The 17131-nt window shown below is 47.9% G+C and overlaps 1 protein-coding gene across 2 annotated transcripts in view; it reads left to right on the top strand.

The window, feature by feature from the left end:
- Positions 1-17131, top strand: part of HTT (huntingtin) — a 2178328-nt gene that overhangs the window by 1478799 nt on the left and 682398 nt on the right. For both annotated transcript variants that reach the window (XM_086964158.1, XM_086964157.1), the window contains one exon: positions 16737-16859. In XM_086964158.1, the coding sequence (XP_086820284.1) occupies positions 16737-16859 (123 nt within the window). The remainder of the gene's footprint in view (positions 1-16736; positions 16860-17131) is intronic.

The raw sequence follows: 17131 nt of genomic DNA, 5'->3' as shown, positions 1-17131 counted from the left end.
ACCTAGGGTTAAGGACATCCCTTTCAGGGCCCTAGTTTCAAATGGCACCAGTGTTGGTTCTCTCATGGCTCTGCGTTTTCTGGCGCGGAAAAGCTGTGTACAAAGAACTGACGTCAGCGCGCGGAGGCGGCGTCTATATACTCCAGCGACGTCATCACGGCGCACGACGCCGACGACGGACGCGGAGCCGCAGGGGACGCCTGCAGACGACGCCTACCGACGCGCAGGGGTACTGCTACGCAAAAGTTTCCGGATCCAGACTGACGCCTGGGGATATTCTAAGGTAAGGAATCTAACACTAACTAATGTTTCTTACAGATATATCGTTACCGAAGGTAAGTAACTTGTTCGTCTGGCCTGTTGACGTCCAGCTGTGATGAGTTTGGCCGCCCTCTTCACTGGGTGTTTTCCCGGTGGAGGGCTCTTGCCCTCGTTTTTGCCTCTTCTCCTTGGGTTACTCTTCTTCCTCGGTACTCCCCTGCGTTGCCTGTGCCGGAGGCTTTGAGTGGAGGTCCCTGGTACACTGGCTGCTGCCCTCCCTTCGCATTGCCTGTACCTGGAGCTTCTGACGGAGGTCCCTGGTACATTGGCTGCTGACCTCCTCTCTTATTTCCTGTACTTGGAGCTTCCGATGTAGGTCCCTGGTACATTGGCAGCTGGTCTCCTTTCGTATATTCTGTACCGGGGCTTACAGTGGAGGTCCCTGGTACATTGGCTGATGGCCTCTTTTCGTATTGCCCTTCCTTCTCCTGCTTGGTGAGGGCGGGTCTGCCGCTTGTGCTGTGACACATCCCCTGTAGGGCGTTGTTCTCTGCTACGCTGAGGTTCTAGTCTGCTTAGGGGGGTATGGGGCTCTTTTCCCTGTCCCTGTGGCTCATCTCCTGTGGGGGGGACTGGGTATTTCCTTTTCCTGGCGAGTTTTACCCTGTCAGGGCCTTGGGTTCGCCTGGGCTGGGGAGGTCCTCTCGCAGACCCTCCTTCCCCTTGGGTATGGCTAGGGTATCTATTCTACGTTAAGGAATCTGCGGCTAGTAGTCTCTATCAGATGTAAAAGTTTCTTACCTTCGGTAACGATGTATCTGTTAGAAACGATTCTAGCCACAGATTCCTTCATGACCCACCCTTCCTCCCCGTTCTGCGAGGGCGCTCTTGGGCTTCTGCATTCGTCTGCCTACGGGTGGTTGTCTTTTTGCGAGTGCCCTTTTCTTTCTCCCTCCTTCGGGTAATGCTCACCTTGTTGTTGCTCCTTTTTTTGACTTTTGTAGGCCCTTATGCGCACCTGCACCCTGATCTCCAGTGTGGGGTTCGCTCGTTCTTTTCTCCCCTTTGTTACTTACACTTCTGTCTTTGGCAGTCCTTGTGGTTGAGGTGCCTTGGCTGGTCTTGAACTCGACTTTCAGGAGAATTTCTCCCTGCTGGTATTGTCTGAGGCTGGATGGTCATTGCTCTCCGTTCTGACATTGGTGTCCCTTTCAGTTCCGGGCGGTGGCTGCAGCCTTCTTGGTCTGTTGTGTATTTTTCACATGCTTCTGCCTCGGGGAGGCTGTTGTATTTGTTTACAGGATTGCTTTCCAGTGGCGGTGTCCTGTTCTTTGATACCAGATCTTGGTGCCTCAGTACCTGACTCTATTCTGAATGGTGCTGTTCCTCGCCATTGTTTTTTTTCCCCCTCCTGTTTAGCGGGGTTTTTCGCACACTGTTCAGTATTCTCACAGTTTTGTTAGTGATGTCACCGCTTTGTGACGCAGGAAAGTTCTCAGAAGAAAACTGATGTAGGCGCACCGAGGTGAGACTTATGTATCCACACTGACATCATGGACGCGGACGACGTCAGGGCGGAGTCACGTGGTCCGTCCCCCCAGTGCGCAGGGTGGAAGTTTTCCGGATCCAGTCACACGCCTGGGGATAATTCTACGTTAAGGAATCTGCGGCTAGAATCGTCTCTACCAGATATATCGTTACCGAAGGTAAGTAACTCGTACATTATTGATTCTTCTAGTAATTCCTCATTACATGTGTACACAAAATGCTTTGCTAAAATACCTGCTAACCGCTTACCTCCCCGGTCCCGATGCTGGTAGGTGCAGAAAAAGGCAGGCTTTGTTCCGGATCGCAATTTAACCCTTGACCTCAGAACCATCTTTGGCACCATCCAACATATATACCCGGAAGTCAAAGTGGTTGCAGTGTTTTTAGATGTTGAGAAAGTGTTTGATTCTGTGAAATGGCCATTTATGGAAGCTGTGCTGCAACGCATCGGGTTTGGTGAGATCTTTCTCCAGCTAGTTAAGGTATTACACTAAGGCCTTTGCTCTGATTAGGCAACCACAATTTCCATCTCCGGAGGTACTCGCCAGGGACGCCTCCTGTCCCCTTTGTTGTATGCACTAGTTGTGGAACCCCTACTGTGCGCATTGAGAGAGTACCACAGCCATAGAGGCATGCCCTTCCCCGGCTATCAAGTAATTGCTTCAGCATACGCTGATGACCTGCTTTTACATGTGAGTGAACCAGAGACTCACCTTTCTCCGGTCCTCACAGAGGTTGTCAGGTTTGGGCAGCTGTCTGGTTTAAAGATTAATTCGGCCAAATCTCTAATCTTCCCTGTACCCCAGCGAAAGTCCCAGTTTATCTGGAATTGCCACTGCAGTGGACCACGGAGTTGGTCCCCTATTTGGTTATACAAGTACACACTGACTCTGCAGTAGTTTCAATGGACAACTATGGTAAAGCTATAGGAAAGCTTGATGAAGATATCACTAAATGGATAAGATTGCCACTCTTGTTGCTGGGACGAGTCTCACTAATGAAAATGGCCGTCTTCCCACGGTTTTTATTTCTCTTTCAAATTATACCCATGCTTCTCCACACATATGTGACAAACTCAAATCGCTCTTGATTAACCTAGCATGGGCTGGTAAGCAGCTCCGGGTTAAATGGGAAATGCTTACACTTCCAGACTCCTTGGGAGTACTTAACGCTCCAGACTTGGAATTATGTTACAGGGCAGCACTAAGCTTGCAAGCCCATGCATGGATACACGGCAGCAGGACCTCTCACATTTACACATAGAGAAAATAGCTGCTGGCAAGATCACATTACCACAAATAATATTTAATACACCGCCCCGGACGCCCAGCATTTTAGATTCCCCTAACTCTACTATACATGCATGGCAAAATCTATTAGACAGACAAGCGGGCGCGCTCATGTACCCCCATGGATTCCAATAGAATGGTGCACCTGGCTCCCGAAGGGGAAAGATAGGGAAGTCTCCAAAGCCCGGAAAAGAGTGAGAATTGCTTGAGTAGTCGATCTGTTCAAGGTAGAGGGACAAGCGCATTTGCCATTAGGCCAATACCAGTTTTTTAAGTCAAACATGCAATGCAAGGTCTGCTAGGCGATAGTCCGCAAAAGCCAGAGGAGATGCTGTCCCTCACCCACATAATTTGAGCCCCCTCCTCATCTAAGCAGGTCTCAAGAATATACAGTATCGCACAAGAAAATAGAAGGCCAATACGCTCACAACCGCCGCAAGGCTGGCAAAAAGACTTAGCCCTGTGATAGATGACGACAGTTGGCGCTACTGCGGCGAAGTGACTGAGCGAATCTCACTAAACGGCAGGACCGCCTTATCCATTTCAGATATATAAATAGGATATACTACACTCCGGATAGGTTACATAGGTAAGGGACTCTGTAACCTGCTCCCGCTGCTCAGAGACGGAAGCCACTTTTATGCATATTGCATGGTATTGCCCTAGAATTTTGCAATTCTGGGAAAAGATCTTCCAGACCCTTAACAATATTACTGGTCTTTCACTCACCCTTGACCCGATTCTTGCATTACTGGGCTACAATAAGGGAATCAGTCTGGGTGAGCATTGGCTACTTGCACTTGGCCTATTACTAGCCAAGAGACAGATGGCAATGCGCTGGGCCAGAGGCCCGATACCTACTATAGAAGAGTGGTTCAAAGATATGGTATACTGCAACACGCAGGCGGACACATATAGCGTTATCCGTCCTCCACAAAGCCAACCCAAGGCTTATTGGGGACTATTTCAGCATACTTGATAGGGAAGGAGACGGGGGAACCTGAGGGCAAGGGGAAAGATGAATCAGGCGCTTGTCCAACTGTAAAAAAAAGGGGAAACAGCACGTGCATAACTCAGGAAGAGCAATAGTCTGATTGTCTCTTTTGTCTTGGTTCATGCAACGGGAAAAGTTGTTGGGATGCATGTGGCTTTTGCAAATTCAGGTAGCTCTTATTCCTGTGTACTGAGTGTGTAGCCAATACATTTGGAACTGTACTCATATTTGAAAGATGTCTAACTGTATCAGTGTTATGTTGACTGAAAATAATAAAATAAAAAATAAAATAAAATCCTAATTACTCAGTGTATTCTAAAGGTTCAACCTGTAATTCATTTAAATTCTGCGTTCATAAAGAGCCCTTTGAGTGGGCCTATACATGCTAGCAGAAACACTGCAAACCAGATAAGGAATCTTGAAGTGATGGTTTCCGATCACTCCCAAACAACTCTGATAAGCCCAGTAACCCACTCCTCCTTATATGTCTTAAAGTATCTTTTATTGGGTTTCACCGATGGGTCCAGGCTACCAGTGCTTTAGTACTATCAGCTAAACTATGCAGGTTTGATAAACCTTAGATTCCAGCTCCTCCACAGACTACATCACATCCCTCTGATGTCTCAGAACCATTTTTGGCTTAATGATTGGTAGATTCTTTATATACAATTGACACATAAACACATGCTCCCAATTCCATATTCATGTGATACATGCCAGGCATCTCCAACTTCGCCTCCGACGTCTCATCTCTCTTTATTATCAAATGTATGGGAAAAGATATGGGTTGAAAAAAATCTTATTGTCCTGTTTCTTTTTGATTTTATCTTCTTTAGGCAGCATTGTGATCAACCAGCTTCCTTCGATAGCGATATATAGCCACATATGTTTAACAAATGTCGCTATATTACGGACTGTCCCATACAAAGAGTCCACAGTACAAGGCAACCTCACAGCATCACCATGCACCAAGGCCACTGGGTTAAAATCCACTGTAGGAAGCTTTACAGGTGCGCTATGCTTCACTCCCCGTCCTATCATTCTTGCTGACTTTCCTACACTCTCTACTTTGGGATCACCTATCCAGATTCAGCAGTATTATCTGGTGACCCAGCTTTGTCACCAGTATATATTAGTTATTCTGTGTATCGCCTGTTCTGTTTCCAGCAGGGATACTCACCATCTGGCTCCCTCCCTCTCTCATGGGTTGGTGCTTCCACTTCCACTGTTCCAAAAACCAGAGAATATCTTTAAACTAGATCAAAGGGGAGTGCAGACCTCGGTACGGCTGACCACTGGCCACCATTGTAGGAGAGTAGGATCTGCTTACTATGGTTACCCCCACTTTTTGCTGGTGTTTCACTGATTTGTCTACTTTGATCTGGCTGGGGCCCTGCTAACCAGAACCCCAGCCTAGCTGCTTCCTCTCTCAATTGATTGCATGTACTTTAGGTACACTCCAGATAGGTTACTTGGTTACCCTTGTGAGTCCCTAGTATATGGTACCTTAGGTACCAAGGGCATAGGTACCCCAGAGGCCTACCAGGGTCTGAAGCATGTATTATGTCACCCCCTGGGAAGCCTTCCAAAATGGCACCACAGGTCTGCTACTGCAGCCTGGGTAAGGTGGTGCTTGCACCCCTTTCTGAGATATAGGCTACCTATATCTACCTTTAAATACAGACACATATAAACCTATAAGTCACTCCTATGGCAGGCCTTGATAATCCTGAAGGCAGAGTGCTTGGTTTTGGGTGAGGGGGTGCCCAAGCATGAGCTGAGCCCCTCTGCAGCTTTCGGAATCACTTCTCTGTAGCCGTTCTGTGACACAGCTATACCATATACTCTCAAGTGCATTATAACCTCGCGGTAAATGCTAACTTTGGAATGGTTGCATCAAAACATGTCGTGTTTGGTGTCAAACACTTTGGAATCCTACCTCTCCCCCCCCCCCCCCCAGACCTTGCAGCAGGGGTAGAATTCCACCCTTCAAGAGGGAGAAGACGTGTACATACTTACCTGACCGGTAATAATTTAAAAGAGCCCCAGCATCACAAAATGGACGAGTCTGACCTCCTGCTGCTGGACGAAACTCCGGCAGGGGAGGCCTGGACAATAGGTTTCCTGTCACAGGGAGGTGTAACCACCTCCCCAGACAGGCTTTAGTGTATTGGGGCTGGGCGGGTGCATTCAGTGAAGGCTTTTCAGACAGTGCTGGGGGCACACTTGGTGTCCCTGTGCATACCCAAGTTCAAACCAGTTGCAGGGGCAGTCAACCCCTGCTCTGGCGTGAAACTGGACAAAGGGGAAGGGGTGTAACCTAACCACCCCCTCCCCAGGTCCTCCCATAGGTGGGACCTTAGAGTAAGTCCAACACCTAAACTTAGTATAAGAATTGCCACCCAGTCCTCAGGACTTTAAATGACACTGGACGAAACTCTGCAGCATATATCCTGGAACTTCGACATTCTATTTCGACTAGGAGATGGAAGGATCTCCCTTGGGGTCAAGGAGCGACTCCCCTGTTAAAACAGGCACAAAATAAGCATCTTTCCGGTCTGCATTTCCAAGGCTCCAGGCGGATCCCGAAGGATTTGCGACACAGGACACGGACTTCCAGCCATCTCCGAGGCCGACAAGAGATCACAGCAAAGCTGAGACCTATAGCCATCACGCGAGACCTGGGACCGGAACTCCTGGACACTGTGCACATTTGCCCCCCCCCCCCAACACACACACACACAAAGACCCTGAGAACCTGCCACACACTAGACGCGCCATACTTTTTTGTCAACAACATTATGAATGAGTTAATGAGCTCAGAATTTGTGTGGCTGCTGCAGGTGTCGGTGTTATCTTTTTTTTTTCTCCTGCAGCCCTTGAATAATTTATCTGCATATTTTTAAGCTGAGCATAGTGTGTAATATTTATTGTTGTGATGCGCTCTGTGCGACCAGTTGTGCTCATTATCTGTCCGCATTCACAAAGTGACGCTTGTCCTCACCGGATCAGGTTTAACCGGGTGTTTAAACTGAATTGTAAAATGCAAACCCTATAATTCCCTTTCTGAACCGATTACACTATCTGACACATTTTTCAGCGAGGGTCTTAGCGCTGACAAGGTGGGGTGTCTTTGATGAAGGCGGCTCTCCCTACATCTCCGCACTCACACAAAGCTCATTTCTGCCCACTCTCTGCCACGGGCCTCTGTCCCTTCTGTGTGTTCTGGGCAGCCTGTCCCTTCCCTTCCTCAACTGTGTCCCTCGTCCCACGCACCTCGCCCAGAGATTGTGCTGTTTTGTAGAATCTCCCAAAGTTGGCATTTTTGAGTGAGTGGGAGGGATGTGTGATTTAAAACAGATTTAAAAGTTATGATTCTGATAGATACGTCTGCCAGTAGATTCCTCACCTTGTGAATATCCCCTGCGCAGCAGCCTATCGGAAACTTTTGTAGCTCTCCACGCCGGCGAGGTCATGGACAACATCACAGAGGGTACGACTCTGCTCGCGACCCCGCTGACGTCACTGGATCCATAATAGGGCCTCGTCGGCGTGATGACGTCAATTCCCCTTTTTCCGCGCGGTCGACTCCAACGGTTTTTTGGGACTCTCCGTAGTTACTTTGTAATTTCTGGTGTTCTCGTCTGTTCTTCTTATTTCCTTTTCTAAAATGTCGGGAAGAAAGCCCGGTTTCAAGCCTTTAGACAGTGCGGGAAGCAAATGTCCATCACTGACCCGCATCAGGACTGTGTTTGGTGCTTATCTTCCGATTACGACGTCGAAGAATGTGCGTCCTGTAGGAAGATGAACCCGAAGGCATTGAAGGAAAGGGAGGCGAAATAGTTTATGGCCAAGATGAAGAAAAAAGAAAAGAAGGCGAGTAAAAGAAAATCAAGATCGAGGTCGAGGTCTCGATCCGAATCCAGGTCGGGTTCGAAGTCGGCTTCAGGGCATTCGAAGTCAAAGAGGCATAAGAAGAAGAAGCATTCTTCGAGGTGCGACAATGATAAAGAGTCATCTTCTCCTCGGCGTCGCAGAGATGACGTCGATCCTTTGCCTTCGAGTCCGGCTCCACCAGTGAAGGTTGTGACTTCCAAATTCGAGGTCTCTCGATCTCCGACGCTGGCTCCCTCGGATTCGGTTCACTCTCCGGATATTGGTGAGGTTGAGCCAGAGAATGAGGATTAGGAGCAGCCTGAGGAGGTTCCTTTATCGGCGCCGGCTGGCCCGACTCCAGGAGCACCGGCTTCAGGGACGACGCCGTGTAATTATCCTCCATTCCCGGCTCCAGGTCAGGGCCCATCACATTACCTTAACGCAATGTATGGCGTCTTTGCGAGGGCACCTGCGGTCCCATGGGTCCTTTTGCATTTAATTTGGGTGTTCCCCAAACTTATGCCCTGGCTCTGTTTATGCCCTTTATGCCAGCGACGCCGTCTTGGAACTTTCCGGCGCCAAGAGCCCCAACGCCGTATCAAGAATCTCAGACGCCTTATCGAGATTCTCCAGCGCCGTCTGGTCGTCCTCGTTTGGAGTCTGTGGCGCCGTCGGATCCGCGTTCCACGCCGGTCCCGAGGCCGACGGAGTCGGTCGTGGAGCCATTGACCCCAGCCCCAGGATCCGCTCCAGGAGGGAAGCCCAGAGGGCTGTAGAGGAGGAACGCTATCGACAAGAGATGGAGGAAGGTGAACTTCCTGAATCTGAGGACTATCTTGCGGAATTAAAGGACGCAAGTGGCCTTGATGTCTCGCCTGAGTGGGATTTTTCTCCTGGCCCGGATGCTCCCTCTAAGGATGCAGTGGTGATGAGAAAAGGTGCGGAGTTATTGGACATTACTCTGCCTTACACGGAGTTTCAATCCAATCTTCTGACTGAAGTGTTGCATTCTCCCTCATCTGTGTCTGAATCTCTATTACCATTTAATGAGGCAATTTTGGAGCCAGTGTTGGAGATGTGGAAGAAGCCTTTGTCTGCTCCTGCGGTCTCCAGGACTGTGGCACGGAGGTATAGGGTGGCACCTGAAGATCCAGAGTTTTTGTTGGCTCATCCTTCGCCTGAGAGCCTAGTAGTTCAGGCGGCTTGTTCAAAGAAGACTTCAGGGGCTTTTCCTCAGGTTCCGGCTGACAGGGATTCAAAGCGCATTGACCAGTCTGCCAAAAAGGTATTCTCATCTGCAAGCATGGCTCTAAAATCTACAAATGCTACTTGCTTGATGGGAAGATATATCCATGCCTTGATGGATTCTTCTAAGCAGTTGCTGCCAAAACTGTCTGATGAAGATAAGAAAAATTTTCAGGAAGTTTTGGATGATACCCAGGCTGCTGTTCGTCAAGTCATTCAGAGCGGCCTAGATATGGCTGACTCAGTGGCAAGGATTATTTATTTATTTATTTTTGAGATTTGTAAAGCGCGAACGAATGCCCGTGGGCGTTTCGGCGCTGAAAACTCGACTCGTGGCTCTTCTGATGTAATTCCTGAAGGTTACTGGCTGAACAGCAAGGTCTTTAAACCTTTGCGGAAGGAATAAAGGGAATGACTTAATCTGATTGACAGCGGAAGTGAATTCCAGAGTCTGGCTGCCGTGACTGGGAAGCGTCTGTCACCCCAGGAGACTGTTTTTGTGCGGGAAACAGTTAATTGATGCAAGGTCACCGATCTCAGCTGCCTTGAAGGATGATATGGTATAAACTGGTTCCTAAGAAACTGTGGGCCTAAATTATGCAGTGCTTTTAATACCAGGAAAATTTTATTTGATTTTTAATCGGTAACCAGTGAAAATTCCGAATAGTTTGGGCAATAGGTTTGAATTTGGGGGTTCTGGAAAGCAATCTTGCAGCAGCGTTTTGTACTGATTGCATTTTGTTAACAACCCGAACTTGAGCATTGGCGAACAGGCCGTTGCTGTAGTCGAGTGATGAGAGTACAAGTGTGCTGACCAGAGTTTTGCCTGCACTGTCAGGTAGAAACGGCATGATTTTTTTAATGAGTTTTAGCTTATGGGAAGCTGTTGCCGCAGTCTGATTAGATGTTAAGATGTTCATCAAAAACAACTCCCAAATTCCTAACCTTCGGGACAGGGTTGGGCAGGGTTCCAAACGATGAAGGCCACCAGACGGATGACCAGTGTGGGGAAAGTTTCCCAAAGATGACAACCTCGGTCTTCTCGGAGTTGAGTTTAAGGCAGCTGGAGGACATCAAGTCTCCAATTGCCTGCATACCTTCCTGGAAGCGCTCCGCCACCTCTTCTCCGTCATTAATAGCGATCACTAACTGGGTGTCATCCGCGTAGGAGGTAAGGCCCATCCCATATTGTTTGATGACTCTTGCTAGGTCCGACACATAGATGTTAAACAGTGTCGGACTAAGGGATGAGCCTTGGGGAACCCCACATGGTAGAAACGGCTCCACTGATTGAAATGGCCCTAGTGTAACTGCCTGAGTCCTGCCGGACAGAAAAGAGGCCAGTAAGTTCTTAGCTCCCAGTTGGATGCCCATCCTTCCGACACGGTCGATCAAGATGGAGTGATCGACCGCGTCGAAGGCCGCAAAGAGGTCCAGCAGTACAAGTACTGCAGTTCCCCCTTGATCTCTGATGACTCTGATGTCATCGGCGGCTTTAATGAGGGCAGTTTCCGTGCCGTGATATTTACGGAACCCAAACTGGGTATTGTCCAGCAGGTGATGTTCCTCGATGTACTCAGACAGCTGCTGGTTCATAGCTTTCTCTACCACCTTGGCCAAAAAAGGAAGACTAGCTATTGGTCTGAAGTTTTTTGGTTTGTCTTTGGCCAGATGCTGTTTTTTTAGGAGTGGCTTTAAGAGGGTGTTTTTGAAAACGTTAGGGTAGATCCCTGACTTAAACATGACATTACATAATTGCGTGATTACCGGAGTTAATAGGTCCAGAACGGGAGGAAACATTTTTGGTGGACATGGGTCTGCAGTAACTACGAGAATATGGATTATGGATTATGCCAGCATTATGGATTATGGGCTCTGCAGTAGCTACGAGAAGGGAGGCTTGGTTGAAGTCTTCAGACTTTTCTTCTGATGTGCAGGCTACTCTGTTGGACTTACCATTTGATGGAACAGGACTCTTAGGTAAGAAGGTGGATGCCGCTCTTGAGAGATTCAAAGATTGTAAGGCCACAGCAATATCACTTGGCTTGCAAACTCAATCTAGAGGATCTTTCAGAAGGTATAGAGGATTTGGAAAGTCGTCCTTTCGTCCACATGGACAACCTCGGCAGCAGCAACAGAACACGCTGTACAAGTCCTATAGGGGAAAAGGCAGAGGTCGTCCACGAGGTCGTCAACCCTCCTCCTCCTCTTCTTCTACCTCACCCCCTATCACCGCAGCAAATCAGCCCTAGATTCCCCATTCTCAATCATATTGGTCCAGTGGGGGGTCGGCTTAACCATTTTCTGCAGGATTGGGAATTGGTCACTACAGACCAATGGGTTCTCAATCTTGTGGCAAATGGGTATGCACTTCCCTTTTGGGAATTTCCTCCAAATTACCCTCCTTGCCAAGGGGCTTGCTCAGAAGAACATCTCCGTCTCCTACAGGAGGAAGTTCTGACATTATTAAAGAAAGGCGCGATAGAGGTGGTTCCAGAGCAAGAAAGGGGTCAGGGATGCTACTCCCGGTATTTCCTGATTCCCAAGAAGGATGGCAGTTTGCGTCCAATCCTGGATCTCAGGATCTTGAACCTTTATCTGAAACAAGAAAAGTTCAAGATGCTCACCCATGCGCAGGTTCTTCAAGCGCTGTTGGAAGAAGACTGGATGGTGTCGCTCGACTTGCAGGACGTGTATTTTCATATTCCGATCCTGGAGTCGCACAGGAAGTATCTCCGTTTCACGGTGGGTTCGCAGCACTACCAGTTTGCGGTCCTTCCGTTTGGAATTACTACTGCACCTCGAGTCTTTACCAAGGTGATGGCAGTGGTGGCAGCACATCTCAGAAGGTCGGGGATTCCGGTTTTCCCCTATCTGGACGACTGGCTGATCAAAGCTGAGTCTCCAGAGAAGGTGCTACATCATCTGCAGGAGACAACTCAGTTGTTGTACAGATTGGGTTTTTCGATAAATGTACCCAAGTCTCACCTGGTGCCCTCCCAGCGCATCCTGTTCATAGGTGCGGTACTGGACACAACTGTATGTTGTACATTCCCTCCTCCTCAAAGGATTCACGACATACAGGAAATGATTCCCTTATTTTACAATGGAGCGGTTGTTCCAGTCCTGAAGGTCCTTCGCTTGCTCGGTCTGTTTGCTTCATGTATTCTCCTGGTCAACCATGCACGCTGGCACATGAGGGCACTCCAGTGGTGCCTCCGCAGGCAGTGGTATCAGCACAACGGGGATCTCAGGGAGTCTGTGAGGATCTCCAGAGAAATTGCAGCGGATCTGTCTTGGTGGAGCGTGGAGGGCAATCTGTCTCAAGGAAAGCCCTTTCATCTGTCTCCATCGGTTGCCACGGTGATAATGGATGCATCCACTCTAGGGTGGGGTGCCCATCTGGGGGATCTGGAGATCAAGGGTCTTTGGTCTCCGGAGGAAAGGTTGCTTCACATCAACCTTCTGGAGTTAAGAGCGATTAGTTTGGCACTCAAGGCCTTCCTCCCTTCCCTTCGCGGTCTGTCAGTTCAGGTCCTGACGGACAACACGACTGCGATGTGGTATATCAACAAGCAGGAAGGAGTGGGGTTGTATCTTCTCTGCAGAGAAGCTCTGCGTGTCTGGTTTTGGGTTCAGGACCACCAGATTTGTCTGATGGCAAATCATCTGGCCGGAGTTCTGAACGTTTGTGCAGACAGTCTCAGTCGGCATTTCTCAGCCGACCACGAGTGGAGGCATCATCCGGAGGTGATTCGTCACGTCTTTCGGATGTTGGGAACTCCTCGTGTGGACCTGTTCGCCACTCACGAGAACGCCCACTGCCTGTCGTTCTGCAGCCTCCAGTATCCGATGCAGGGAGCCTTGGGGGACGCGTTTCAGTTGAGTTGGGACTCATAACTCCTTTACGCGTTTCCTCCAATACCCTTGATTCCTCGAGTTCTGAGGAAGATTTGCCAAGACGGGGTTCAAGTAATATTGATCACTCCAGATTGGCCAAGAAAGGTGTGGTACACAGATCTTCTCCACCTCTCCTCGTGCCCGCCGCTCCGTCTCCCTCTCAGGGCAGATCTCCTCTCTCAGATGGGGGGCAGGTTCTACACCCCCACCTCCAGACCTTACACCTTCATGCCTAGAGATTGAACGGGGCACCCTGAATTCTTTTTCTCTCCCACACAATGTGGTGGATGTCATATTATCGGCCAGGCGGGACTCCACAAGTCGATCTATTCCTATAGGTGGTCCAAATTTGTTTCCTGGTGTGGAGAGAAGTCTATTGACCCCTTGAGGGCTCGTTTGTCCAACATTCTTCAATTTGCTCTTTCTTTGGCCCAGCAGGGTTTTGCTGTGGCAACTGTAAAAGGCTATTTGTCGGCCTTGTCGGCATTCCTTTGTTTGCCGGACCAGCCGTCTTTATACAAGTCCCCTATTGTTTTACGTTTTATCAAAGGTCTTACCAACAAATTCCCTCCAACTCCATTTATTGTACCTTAATGGGACTTGAATCTTGTTTTGACTTGCTTGATGGGTTCGCCCTTTGAACCTTTACACAAGTGTCCCATGAGTCTTCTGGCTTTCAAGACTGTTTTTCTTGTAGCAATTACCTAGGCAAGGAGGGTAAGTGAGCTTCAAGCTCTAAGTTCGAAACCCCCATTCCTGACCATTCATGCTGAGAGAATGGTACTTCGGACCAGGGCTGCTTTTCTGCCTAAGGTGGTAACTCCCTTCCATCTGGGGCAGTCCATTACCCTACCTACCTTTTATCCTCACCCTTCCAAGGAGGAGGAGCGGCTTCACCGTATAGACCCTAAGAGGGCGGTGAGTTTCTACCTCGATAGGACTAAAGACTATTGTGTGGACGACCAGCTTTTCGTTGGATTTGCTGTCTGTAAGAGAGGAAAAGCGTTGCAGAAGCGCACTCTGTCGAGATGGATAATCCTGTGTATAAAGATCTGCTACGCCCTTGCTGGTAAGGAACCTCCTCTACTAGAGCAAAGTCATCAACGTCTGCTTTATCTAGGGGTGTACCTGTAGATGATATTTGTAGAGCCGCGACTTGGGCCTCCCTCTACACTTTCACGAAGCATTACTGCTTGGATTCCGAGGTGAGAAGGGATGGCCACTTTGCGCATTCTGTCCTCCAAGATTTCTTGGTATAGCAGAGTGGACACCCTCCTCCGGGAGTGGGGACTGCTGTGGGATTCTATTCACAAGGTGAGGAATCCATTAGAAGATGTATCTATCAGAAGAACAAGTTACTTACCTTCGGTAACGCTTTTTCTGGTAGATACAGTATCTGCCTGATGATTCCTCACTGACCCACCCGCCTCCCCGTTGTCCACTCTTCTATACCTACTAAGTGTATATTTGTTTAAAAAAAAATTAAATAGATGTATTTGTATGTTCATGCATATTGCATCGGTTTCACAATGTTTCACACTGTGTGCTGTTTTAAAATACTGTGTACTATGTATACTATTACTGTTATGTCGGTCCGTCCGTGTGCCTCGGGGGGACGGAAAAAAAGGCGGAACTGACGGTATCACGCCGACGAGGCCCTATTATGGTTTCTGTGACGTCAGCGGGGTCGCGAGCGGAGTCGTACCCTCTGTGACGTCGTCCATGACCTCGCCGGCGTGGAGAGCTACAAAAGTTTACGATTGGCTGCTGCGCAGGGGATATTCACATGGTGAGGAATCCACAGGCAGATACTGTATCTACCAGAAAAAGCGTTACCGAAGGTAAGTAACTTGTTCTTCCCTTCCCCCAGCCACCTGGATAGTAATAGGCTAAATACCAAAGACCAGAAAATTAGTGTAACAGTTCTTGAGCGTTATATTTTTTTAACGTCCCTTTCTATGTCATTAGCCTTTTCAAGGTGTCATCATTCTGAGCATTGCTGAAATTCATCTGACTTTTCGCAATGCCAGTTGAGGATGTGGGAGAAGCTAATAGAGTAAGTGGGTGGAGCCAGGGGTGAAAGTGGGTGGAGCCAGAGAAAAGTAGGTGTGGCCTCCGACAAAAATTTGAGCACCTGCACTTCATATTTTACAAATTAAGCACTGCTGCACGCGTCCCCCATGAATGTCCTGCGTTCCTACCTTGGGTGGTTCCTGGTTGCCCAAGTGGTACTACTGGCCCTAGGCCTTGTCTCTATGACTGTAGTGGTACTTATACCACTTTTTTAGTATATGGTTTGTGAGGCCCCTAGGGCCAAAAAACGTATACTGTTCTAATTTACTGTGTGCTAAATAACTTTACTGTATGTACTTTTGCCTCTAGCCTCATAAAGAGACTAGAGGGATGTGTTTAGATGAAATAAATATATTTTATATATATACTTGGTGTGGTTCTCCTTTCAGTTGGTCATTCAAGAGATTATAGACTGGTAAAACAAGCTGCTTTACATTCCTTCAAGACTTAGCCTGCTCTCCACAGCTACCACATGGATAGCTTTCTATATAGGTTATCTTTAAACCTACCATCAATAAGGGTCATTTGGCCTGGTGCAAGGTGCCCACTAGAATCGTGGACAACATATGCCAGGCCAACTTCTCACAACCATCACCACAAATTTGTAACTCATTCTTGCACTCATGCATCTATATAGTCATTCATTGACTCTTGTACTCACCTGTTCATTCACCCATCTACAAAAACATAAATATATCAGTCAATGAAGAGGCACTTTCAGGTATTAACAGGATCTGTTGGCTTTTGTGATAGCTGTGAGGGGTCGGAGAGTGCTCTTGTGGTGGATGATGCCTACTCTGTGAAGAATTTTAGTGTTGTTTGTAGTGTCTAACTACATGTCTGTGAGGAGTGTGAGCGTATTCTGGTAATGTGAGACTGCTACTCTGTTGGGTGTGGGGATTCTGTTGGTAGTGTGGAACTAGTAGAATGTGAGTGTGGTGTAAGCAGTCTACCAGTAGTGTGTGATTGCTGGTCTGTTATGGAGGAAGGAAACCACTCTAAATACCAGCCTCCTAAGTGATTTAACATTGCCTTTCATGCGCCAGGATTCCTTTCCCTCATATGACTTCCCAAAAATTGGGAGCAGGGCTTAATGACCCAGGCTGGACATTTATATACTTTCTAGAACCTGTGCCTAGTGACTGCTGGAAGGCCTCCCACCCACCAGCACTCCTGTTGCCTTACTGTCTCCCACACCATGTGCATAAGTGTTTGGGTTTACTGCATCCCCAAGCACCTGTTATAACAATAAGCAGAGTCTCAGCCAACTCCGCTTGGACCCTGTAGTGTTTGCAGGGGCTCACCCACATACGTCAGTGATGGAAGGGTGCTGGCAAAGCAAGGCAAAGGATTAGTGGTGCTAACCCATGTCCACTCTGTTGATTGAAAACAATAGGTTGTGTAGACAGCAGCATGGTCAAGCCTGACCAAGAAAAGGATGTATGTTACATATTGAATACTGTTTTTGAGCATAGTTAATAACCTTGTGATATTGTTTCCCTCGATCTCTCTATATCAGCTTGACTTTATTTTTGTGTTTCTTTTTCAAGGACTGGTATGTAATGCTAGCAAAGGCTCAGTGCTACAATCGGTCGGACTCTGCACTGCTGGAAGGTGCAGAGCTGGTGAACCGAATCCCTCAACCGGAGCTTCACTCCTTTATGATCAGCAAGGTACAGTAACTACAAAGAAAGTGTGCACATCAAAGAAATGCTCACATAATCGTGTAACACACATGAAATTACCTCGAAAAATATATGATTGCCGTTAGATTTCAGAATGAATGATTATCCCAGTAATGGCTCAATTTTAATGAATTTAGTTATTAATTTACAACTGTATTAATCAATATCATAATTTAATGTATATTCTTGATTAAGGTAATGTATAACTATTTATTGCAGATTGACGAAGAGGTAAAACTTAAATATAAAAGACATCAATA

Source organism: Lissotriton vulgaris, chromosome 3_2 (assembly GCF_964263255.1).
Source record: "Lissotriton vulgaris chromosome 3_2, aLisVul1.2, whole genome shotgun sequence".
Taxonomy (NCBI): domain Eukaryota; kingdom Metazoa; phylum Chordata; class Amphibia; order Caudata; family Salamandridae; genus Lissotriton; species Lissotriton vulgaris.
This window is presented reverse-complemented; position numbering and strand designations above follow the sequence as displayed.